The 10,446-nt window shown below is 32.1% G+C and overlaps 1 protein-coding gene and 1 long non-coding RNA gene across 2 annotated transcripts; one reads left to right on the forward strand and one right to left on the reverse strand.

Annotated features, from left to right (window-relative positions):
* Nucleotides 1–454: 454 nt before the first annotated feature.
* On the forward strand, nt 455–3,059 carry LOC107959830 (WAT1-related protein At3g28050). Its single transcript, XM_016895983.2, has 7 exons — nt 455–815; nt 932–997; nt 1,155–1,268; nt 1,717–1,981; nt 2,084–2,242; nt 2,328–2,479; nt 2,575–3,059. Exons 1-7 carry the CDS (start codon nt 619–621, stop codon nt 2,729–2,731), a joined length of 1,110 nt encoding a protein of 369 aa, XP_016751472.1. The 5' UTR covers nt 455–618; the 3' UTR covers nt 2,732–3,059.
* A 39-nt stretch (nt 3,060–3,098) lies between these two features.
* On the reverse strand, nt 3,099–3,947 carry LOC107959831 (uncharacterized). The gene is made up of 2 exons (XR_001700979.2): nt 3,651–3,947; nt 3,099–3,495 (listed from the first exon to the last, which is right to left on the reverse strand). It is a non-coding gene; the product is annotated as an uncharacterized lncRNA (long non-coding RNA).
* Nucleotides 3,948–10,446: the final 6,499 nt, after the last annotated feature.

Here is a 10,446-nt window from a genome sequence, read left to right on the forward strand (position 1 = left end):
GGTTCAAAATCAGTCAGATAACTGAATTAACCAAACTTAATAAACAATATTATAATATATAAGTATTCGGTAGGAGTTGGTCGGTTCGGTTAATTTTTTGAAAGTATAAATTAATTAGTCAATTAATTTTTTATATATTTTATACTTGTTTTAACAAATATATATATATATAAATTTCAGTTTTTTTTAAAAAAAATTCAATTTAATTAATAATTAAAAATTTACAATAATCTATTAATTTGATTAATAATACTTCAAGTCGGTTAACCGATTCAACATTCATCCAATACACTACACTGTATACCGTTGCAAATTGCACCTTCCTAATTTTGCCTTATCTCCGTTCTTTTTTCTTTTTTTTTTCTAAATTTTTTATGCTTTTGTCGAAAAAGAAAACATAAGGGACCATTCTACCAATAATTATACCACATAGTAAATCACGTATTTATAAAGTAACTCATCAGCAATTCCCATCAAAGTTTTTTGTCTACGCATCCCTCACAAATAACAGTACCTTCCATTTTTCAACAAAAACTCTTTTTTATTCTTTTGGAAGTTTTCTGTGTATTCTTTCTTTCTGGTGTGTTGGTTTCAGTTTTCATTTTGAGAGGGGAAAAAATGGTGTGGAGATGGAGGTACTGTTACAAGGATGTTCTGCCATTTTCAGCTATGGTGACAATGGAGTGTATAAACGTGGGTTTAAACACACTTTTCAAAGCGGCTACTTTGATGGGCATGAGTTACCATGTTTTTGTTGTCTATGCTTATGCTATAGCTGCTCTTGTTCTCCTTCCTGCTCCTTTCTTCTCTTACAGGTCCTTTTTATTACTACTCCAACTCCAACTCCAACTCCAGTTTTAAGTGTTTCATTTTTGTATTTGAAAGCTCAAATTGTTCATTTCTGATATGTTTCTCTTTGCTTTTATTGCAGATCAAGAGTGCTTCCTCCACTGACCTTCCCTATACTATGCAAGATTGGTCTGCTTGGGCTTATAGGGTAACTTTTTTTTTCCGACTCATGCACCTCACATGGTTTCAAAAACAAGAACCCATGATTTTGTTTTCTCTTTTAGAGGATTTTATCCTTACAACTTTTGCTTCATTTTCACAGAAAAATCTTGTGTTTTCCATTTCTTTATTGTTTTGGATTCCAGGAGTTCATCTCAGATCATGGGGTATACAGGCATCAATTACAGTTCTCCAACTCTTGCTTCTGCAATCAGTAACCTCACACCGGCTTTTACCTTCATCTTGGCTATCATTTTCAGGTAGTTTTAAGCACGCTTTAGTGCACAAAATTCGATGGATTATTCATCTGGAAAAAAAAGAAGAAAAAAACTGGTTCCACCCCTGTTTGGTTTCTGGTTAAGTTGGACTGACAGTTAAATTCCCTTTTGGTCAGAGTTTTTGATAGAATTTCATCAGTTAATTCTGTCCCTTGGATTTTCAATTATGCTTTTCTTTTTGCTTTTGGATGGTACTTGGGGTTCACTTTGGTAACCAAAGCAACTTTGGGCCCCAACACACTTTGACCCAATACCTATTTGCTCAATTTGGTATACTTCAGGCTTAATTTTCATCATTTAACAGTGTACTTCAGTTGCTAAATGCTAAGAAATGTTTTTCTTTTTTTTTCGAAATATTCTCTGATGTAATAATCCTGCCCTCTCTTTAATTTTGATTCCTTTTCTTTTGTTCTCGCAACTTGGAAAAAAGAATGGAGAAGCTAGCTTGGAAAAGAACAAGCAGTCAAGCTAAAGTCATAGGCACCATAATATCAATCACTGGTGCATTTGTGGTGACTCTTTACAAGGGTCCAGCCATAGTCATTGCTTCAACGCCTTCATCGTCTCTTCAACAAGACCTTAATCCATCGAATCGGCTTTTCGCTGGACTTAACTCTTCAAACACTAATTGGGTCATTGGTGGCATTTTCCTCACTGCTGAGTACATTCTAGTTCCTCTCTGGTACATTGTTCAGGTATAAAGAGTTTGCCAGATTGGTTACAAGTTATATGCTTTATTCCAATTGTAAGTTTGTCGAAATACAATGAAATGTAATCGATTCTCTATGGTTCTGCAGACGCAAATCATGAAGGAGTACCCGGATGAGATGACTGTTGTTTGCTTTTATAATTTATGTGTGAGTTTCATAGCTGCAATTGTTGGTTTAGCTACTGAGAGAAACGCAAGTGCTTGGAGATTAAAACCAGATATTGCATTAGCCTCGGTTGTTTGCTCGGTAAGGAACTTGTGCCATGGTTAAAATAGTCCCAAAACTCTTTGAATTTCCTATCTTATTGTTCACCCTGTATGATCCTGTTTAGGGACTCTTTGGTTCTTGCTTGAACAACACAGTCCATACATGGGCTCTGCGCTTGAAAGGACCTGTTTTTGTGGCTATGTTTAAGCCATTGTCAATCGCCATCGCTGTTGCCATGGGTGTCATGTTCCTAGGTGACACACTGTATCTTGGAAGGTATAAAAAAAAATTTAGTATCGTGCATAATTTTCTGTTTTTTTTTCCTCTTTTCTTTTTACCCTAATGATTGGTTTTCCTTTGTACATTCACAGTCTCATCGGAGCAACAATAATATCGATCGGATTTTACACAGTGATGTGGGGAAAAGCAAAAGAAGAGATGGCTGAATGTGGCAATGAAACCATCATAGACTCACCATCTTCCGACAAGGCTCCCCTGCTTCAAAACTACAAGAACGAACAAGTGTAGAAATCAAATTCAAGGACATGCATATGAATTGTGAAAGCAAAATCAAATCAAAATATGGCAAAATCTGCAATCAACCTTTTGTAGATGTGCAGAAAAGTTAGAAATTCAATGCCAAATCCATTTCTCTGCAAAAAGGTGTACTGATATAAAGATACTGTGGCTTAATGTGAATAGAAAAAAGACAGTAGAACCAACCCCAGATGAATTTGGGTTCCAAATATGTATAAATTGGTGTAGTTTGAAAACCATCTTTGTTATAACTTCAGACTTCTACATGTATTGATTGGTACAAAATCGAAATGATACAATATTAATATTGTAGACCTAATTTTTAGCCAGGGCCCATACACATACAAAAACCAAAAAATAAAACAAAATATTAAATAAGTCCATTTACAAATAATAGCCAGTCCAATTACACTAAATAATAAACCCAAAATACAAACCAATTACATAAAAATCCAAAGAAAACAAAAGCCCAAAATTTTTAAAAAACCCTTAACCCACAAATTTTTCAGCAAAGAGGGAAACTGCCTCCCTTCAGCCACCATGTACCCACGTTCTCCACCTACGACCATCAGCGCCACTTCACCACACACGTCGGCACACCAGGCACGACCCTCAACTCTTTTGTTGCTCGCCCACGTCCGTGTCCGTTCATGTCACCACGACTTGCGATTTAAGCAAGAAAACAGCAGGAAAACTACTTGTATTCGGCTATAAAGCTTCCAAATTTTTCATTGTAAAGGGTTCTTCTTTTTTTTCTGAAATACAAAATATACCAAAAAAGAGAGTAAAGAGCAGCCAAGAAAACATTTCCAAGGTGGTTATTTATCATTTTCTTTTTCTTGTTCTTTTGCTTTATTTTCATTTCCATTCAAATCCAAAAATACAAAATAAAAGGGGAAAGGGTGAGTACCTCTCGATTCGCCTCGCAAGAGGGGTTCTTCGACCCTCTGTTGGTTGTCTACGGCGGCGTGTGTGACGAGAGTGGTGATATTTGAGAGCCATTCGGCTGAAAAGAAAAAGGGAAATAGGGAGAGTTTGAGAGCATTAGGGTTTTAAAAAGGGGGCAAAAATAAAAATGATTTTTTAAAACAGTTTTTTTATTTTAAATAACACATTGAAGCAGCACCGTTTGGGAGGGAGCAGACTCGCGTGTTTTGCTTTGGAATGGGGGATTTGCGCGTTTGGTCCCTCTCTGTTCTAGTACTTTTTGATTGAGTCTTATTTAGATTTCTTTGGTTTTTTTCCAATTTTTTCCCTGAAACTAGCGCATTTGCTCATTTTGGTCCGCGTTGAAGTGATGTGTCTTGAAGCTAGGGAATAATTTCATTTTCGACCCTCACACATTTTTGTTTTTTTTCCCTCCTTTTCAATTTCCAATGGTTTATTTTATTTATAAAGTATCCCTTTTATTTTAACTTTATTTTAATTGAGTTTTTTTGTTTTATTTGCATAATTCACTTTTTTTAATTAAAATTCATTTAGCATTTTTTTATATATATTCATATATATTTAAAATCACTTTGACCATTTTGTTTTTTTTTTAAAACAACATTATTTTAGAGTTTTTTTTATATATCTTATTTTGTATGATATTACATTTGAAAACTCTTATATGTTATTATACGAAATTAACTTTATTCTATACACATTATTGTTTTCATATTATTTTATGTAAATATTCTCTTTTAAATTTATTATATGTGTATATTCTCTTTTAAGTTTATTTATGTATAATTTGGCTCTCTTTAAAAGATCTTATTTTAAATTATATATTTTATTTATTTTAAATACTTTGGTACCTTGGTATACATCATTTACACTCTTTTTTTCCATTTTCATATATATATCATTAGTTAAATTAACTTGTTTATGTTTCATATTATTATTTTGAATTTCTTCTTACGTAATATATATTTTAATAATTATTCATACATTGTCAGTTTTTATATACACACAAATTATTTCAAATTTTTGCTTGTGTTATTTCTTTGTATATATTTAATGGTCTTTAAATTGTTTATATCATTGATCCCTAGTTCTTGTGTTGCCTTGCATATCATGTGTCATCATTGGCTTTCATGTCGTTTTCACATATTATTGTTCATACATGTAATTATATTTTTGTTTCTTGTTGTTACATCATGGTTATATTTCCCATATTCACTCAATATCATTTTCACATATTATTGTTCATACATGTAATTATATTTTTTGTTTCTTGTTGTTGCATCATGGTTATATTTCCCATATTCACTCAATATCGATTGTCCTTTATTTCTAAACAAATCAAACAAGTATATTTTGACTCGTTTTTTGCAATTGTATTTGAAACTTCACAAATCAAGGCAATGTTTCATGTTTGGAAATTCGAGGAACCGTGCCCTAACGTGCTGGGTTTCGATTATCGTTGGACCAAATAACCGAATACCCTTTTAAAAATTTTCGTTGCGTGTTTTGGAAATCATGAGGTGATCTCAGTTTTTGGAGGCTTAAAATATCGTGTCCTAACGTGCTGGATGTGATATTTTATTCCTTTGGAACGAGTGAATCTCAAAATCTAATTGGAGTTGCTTCGCGTGTTTTGGAAATCATGAGGTGATCTTAGTTTTTTGGAGGCTTAAAATATCGTGTCCTAACGTGTTAGATGTGGTATTTTATTCCTTTGGAACGAGTGAATCTTAAAATCCAATTCGAATTGTTCATACATTTTTAAAGGAATCGTATTTTAATTTTTCTTCCCCTTTCAAATTTTCAACGGTAGGACATTCAATAATCAATCGGTACCAATTTTGGGCGTCACGAGGTGCTAACCCTTCCTCGTGCGTAATCGACTCCCGAACCCTTTTTTTTCCTCAATTTTCGTAGACCTAAAATTATTATTTTAATAAATCAAATGTTTTATTAAATTGATCAATCTTAAGGTGATCCGGTTACATCTTAAAAAAGGTCGGTGGCAACTTCATACCTCGTTTTAAAGTCAACCCTCGTTTTTTCAACTTTTAAAAATGGTTTCAACAAATATCATTTCGTTTTACCTTTAAATTGATATGATATGGATTCACCTTAATCTTCTTACAATGTCTTTGAGATAATCAAACAATGTTCCAAACACGTTATACCAAATTGTTAACAGTTGCAGTATCCAAACATTCCCCGGTGAGAGGGATTGAAGTTGGAGAAGATAAATTTCGGCCTATGTTGGGCTATAATATGGACCTTATACTACAATATTAGGGTGTTTGTTTAAATTGGGTCATTTTAAGGCAAATTTAGATAAGGGTAAACTACACCATTAGTTACTAAACTATGTATAAGTTTTTGTTTTAGTCACTAATTAAAAAATTATAATTTGGTCACTAAACTATTAAAAAGTTTTTATTTAAGTTATTGGGCTGTAAAAATAGATGCTATATGGCTTTTTCTATTCGCACTACTTACACCAATCGAAAGCTTTCTCTTTCTTTTCTATAGTTCAGTTTTTTTTTCATGAAATAACTTTGGACGCCACGAACATGTAAACTAAAATTCAGACAACTTTTTTCTCCAATCTCTAATATTGACCATCAGATTGACTTGGATCTAAGGTATGTTCTTCTACTCGTTGATGGGTACTGATAGCAAGTTAATTTTGTGCTTTTAATGTATCTATTTTTGGCCATTTTTTTTTTTAAAAACTACTAAACTTATGATTTCTTGCTTAAATCTTGTCAAGGATGAAATTGGAGTGTCAAAATTCAAAATCAAGCAAAATGGGCTAAATTGGAATAAGAAGAAAGAAAATGGGCCGAATTAAAAAGATTGCAGAATTAGTGGCTGAATAAATCAGATTTTTGAAGTTGTCAAATTCTATAAATAGAGAAAAATCTAATTTTTAGTTGATATATTCTTAGGATGAATCCTGATAACTTTAGCATGTGGAAAGTATATAAATACCTTATATTGGGTGCATGAAAAAACAAATTTGAATAGAAAAAACAGAATTGAATAGAATAAAAATACAATTGCTTTCTTTTATTTCATCCAACATCTCTAGCAAAAGTTTGTGAGCATTCTGCCATTTCATTTTCTTTTCCTTGTTTTTTCACATTTTATTTCAATCGCTTCCTAAGTCCTTTTCTCCTTTCCACCCTTCATTATTACGATTAAATTCTTTCCCATAAACCTACAAAACATGATTAATCTCGTGCTCAACTAATTTCCTTTTAGCCCGATTATTATTTCGACAAAAATATCTTGAGATATGAATTCGTACTAAAAAGACCTTTCAACACAGTATTCATTATCTCTCCGATATATGGTATAGTCACAATCATCCCTTAAAGTTGATCCAATTTCAACTCAAAGTGCATGTTAGGTGGGAGTTGTATTGGTGTACAGTTGGGAAATCGGGTTGGTCATCTACCATATTCGAGTTCCCGCGAACAAATTGGCGTGTCTAATTGAAAAAAGCTAGTTGGGTTCCGTTAAGAGAGGTAGTGATTGGATTTAAACGACCCACACGGTTGAGGCCGTTAATTCGAGTTGAGCTTTTCTAGATCACAAGGCTACCGATCTTGAATCGCAAATGCATATTACATAGTTAAATAATTGATAAGGGTTGGTTTGTAGGTTGTACCGGAACCAACTATTAAAGGAAAAGTTGGCAAATGGGGCGTCCTTGATCGCTATGACTAGCTTATCGTTTGGAAAGGAAAATTTACTTTCAATGATCAATTTGATTTCGGAATGTACCGAGACTGAGGCTAAGCATTAATATTTGTTTTTTACTTTCACCAATTTAATTTAATTTACTTAATTTTATTTTGCAATCATAATTATGCTTTTATTTTATTTTATTTTATTTTTGTTTTTTATTTATTTTCTTTATCAACTAAAATCCCCTTTTTATTTTTTCAGCTTTGTAAAGCACAAGTCGTGGACACGACAGCTACCTAGACTTAAGAATCTGGTACGTAAACAAGAAAATAAGGAGTCCCAATCCCTGTAAGATCAACCCTACTATTCTATACTACTATTTAATTAAGTTAGAGTGTAAGAAACTATATTTGGTGGTTTCGACGCCCATCAAGTACTGATCCACTGTATTAATCGTTGAATCATCACTTGGAATCCGTTGGCGGAACTTTTTTTTTAAAGCTTAATAGCTCAATGACTTAAATAAAAACATTTGAATAGTTTAGTAACTTAAATTAAAACTTTTTATTAGTTTAGTGATCAATTTGTAACTTATTTTAGTTAAGTAATCAAAACGAAAACTTATTCGTAATTTAATAACTAAGCATAACGTTGGACTTCCATTAACTAAAATATCAAAGATTTAACTGTTGTAATTCATTAATTTAGGCTTATGATTGTGGGTTTTACCGGACAACTATATAGGTAGGAAGAGTAGGCATATTATAATTAGGTGTTTCAGTGAAACAATATATGGCCACTTTAGCGTTGTTTTGAATTATAGGGCAATGTCAAATGAACTTTAATTCGACTTCCAATTATCTTAAATCATTTCTATATGGCTTTCTAGTTCAAATTGCTTGAGATTGATTTTAGTTTTTTTTTTAAACTTTAGTTGTGTTTTGGGACCATTTTACCAATAAAGGCTCATTTCCAACTTTATCTATGGAAATGGGCCACTTTTTTCATTATTTATCGGAATGGGCTGAAAACTACAAATCGTGTTCACGTAGGAGCGTTTTAAGGGAAAATTTTAGCAAATCGCGTCCCTGAGGGAGCGATTTTGCCATGTCAGCACAAAATGAGTTGACATGGACGTGCTTTGCTGACGTGGAAAAATTGCCCCTTCAGGGACGCATTTTTGTAATACCCCATACCCGTACCTGAGACCGGGATAGGATACGAGGCATTATCGAAATTTTCAAAATAATTTCAATTAATTTATATTATTTACTATTCATTTTCATGTTTCATGTAACATCATTTTCATATATTCAATTTAGAATATTATATAAAATACGATACAATACTTAAATTTTCATATTTACATGCTCATTCAGGGTATCCGAACCTACGTGACTAAATTACAGAAATACCAAGATTTAGGGGCATATTGGTAATTTACCATTTTCTCAAAATTTACCCAATCTTAAATTGATAATTTCATTCAATTTATTAATTTAGATAATAAAACAATTTATTCCCTTCAATTTAGTCATTTTTGACATTTTTGCAAAATTGCTCCCTAAAGTTTTACTTTTATTCAATTTAGTCCATGAGCTTAAAACATGCAAATTAGCCATGCTAACTATATATTCATATATATTTTTCCTCCTCCTCCTCTCCATTCCACATCCTTAATGTATATAATATTCTTGTAAGTACGATTTCACAATTTTACTTATTAATGCTCACATCAATCTGTTCACACGAGTCATAGTCACTCAATTATTTATAATTCGAGCTACAGAGCTCAAAATTAAGATCCGTAAATTTTCCCTAAAACTAGACTCACATATAATTCCACCATAAAATTTTAAGAGTTTTTGGTTTAGCCAATTAGTACAGTTTATTCATTTAAGGTTCCCCTGTTTCACTATCCAACAGTTCTGACCTCTCTTCACTAAAAATTAATTATATCACAGTACAAAATTCGGATAATGTTCCCATTGATTTCTATTGAAAATAGACTCATTAAGGATTCTAAGCATATAAATTTGAGACTCTAATTAAGTTTCTCCAATTTTTGGTGATTTTCCAAAGTCAAAACAGGGGAACCCGAATTCATTCTAACATTGTCTCACAAAATTCATTATATCTCATAATTTACAAATCCATTGTTTTCTATTGAAATTACTTGATAAAATCATCAAACAACAAAATCAAAGCTTCAAATTCCTTTTATTTCATCATAAACAGCTAACACTTATCAATGATAGCTTTTAATTTTGTTCATAAAATCAAAAACTAATGAATTAAACACTTGGACCTAATTGTAAAAGTCACAAAAACATAAAAATCTCAAAGAAAAGGGTAAGAATTGAACTCACATATGTCAAAGTATGAAAAACCAGCAGCTTTCAGACCTCCCATGGTGTTTTTGCTGAAGAAAAATGATGATATCTCTAGATTTTTCAAATTTGTCTTGTTTTATATGTTTAATTTGTAAAATTTCCCATTTTGCCCTTGTTTCTCCTTGTCTTTTTTGCTAATTTTCTTGCCCAACCGTCCAGCCCATACAATTTGGGTCCAATTGCCTTTTAAATCCCTCCTTTTTAATCACTTGAACTATTTAATCACAATTTAATAAATTTCGCACTATTTTCAATTTAGTCCTTTTTAATTAATTGACTAACCAAACGTTAAAATTTTCTAATGAAAATTTAATACTAACTTAATAACACTCCATAAATATTTATAAAAATATTTATAGCTCGGTTTATAACTCCGAGGTCTCGATACCTCGTTTTCAACCAAATTTACCCGATTAATTCTTTTAAAATCGCAAAATTCACTAATTAAAAATAATTCTTTTAAGTTCGCGCTTGGCCTATAATTATTATTTGTTAAAATTTCTAAACTTACTCGTCAGATTTAGTGATCTCGAATCACTGTTTCCGACACCACTGAAAAATTTGGCTGTTACAACTCTCCCCCCTTTAGGGATTTTCGTCCCCGAAAATCTTACCAAAAAAAGTTGCTTTCAACTCTAATGAAAAACTTCCACAATATTTCTCAGAATCACAACCGAA

Source organism: Gossypium hirsutum, chromosome A05 (genome assembly GCF_007990345.1).
Source record: "Gossypium hirsutum isolate 1008001.06 chromosome A05, Gossypium_hirsutum_v2.1, whole genome shotgun sequence".
Lineage (NCBI taxonomy): Eukaryota > Viridiplantae > Streptophyta > Magnoliopsida > Malvales > Malvaceae > Gossypium > Gossypium hirsutum.

Coding starts and splice junctions, on each gene's coding strand:
- LOC107959830 (XM_016895983.2), top strand. CDS start 619: ATGGTGTGGAGATGGAGGTACTGTTACAAGGATGTTCTGCCATTTTCA. Junction 1,982..2,083: donor CTCTCTGGTACATTGTTCAG/GTATAAAGAGTT, acceptor ATGGTTCTGCAG/ACGCAAATCATGAAGGAGTA. Junction 2,480..2,574: donor GACACACTGTATCTTGGAAG/GTATAAAAAAAA, acceptor GTACATTCACAG/TCTCATCGGAGCAACAATAA.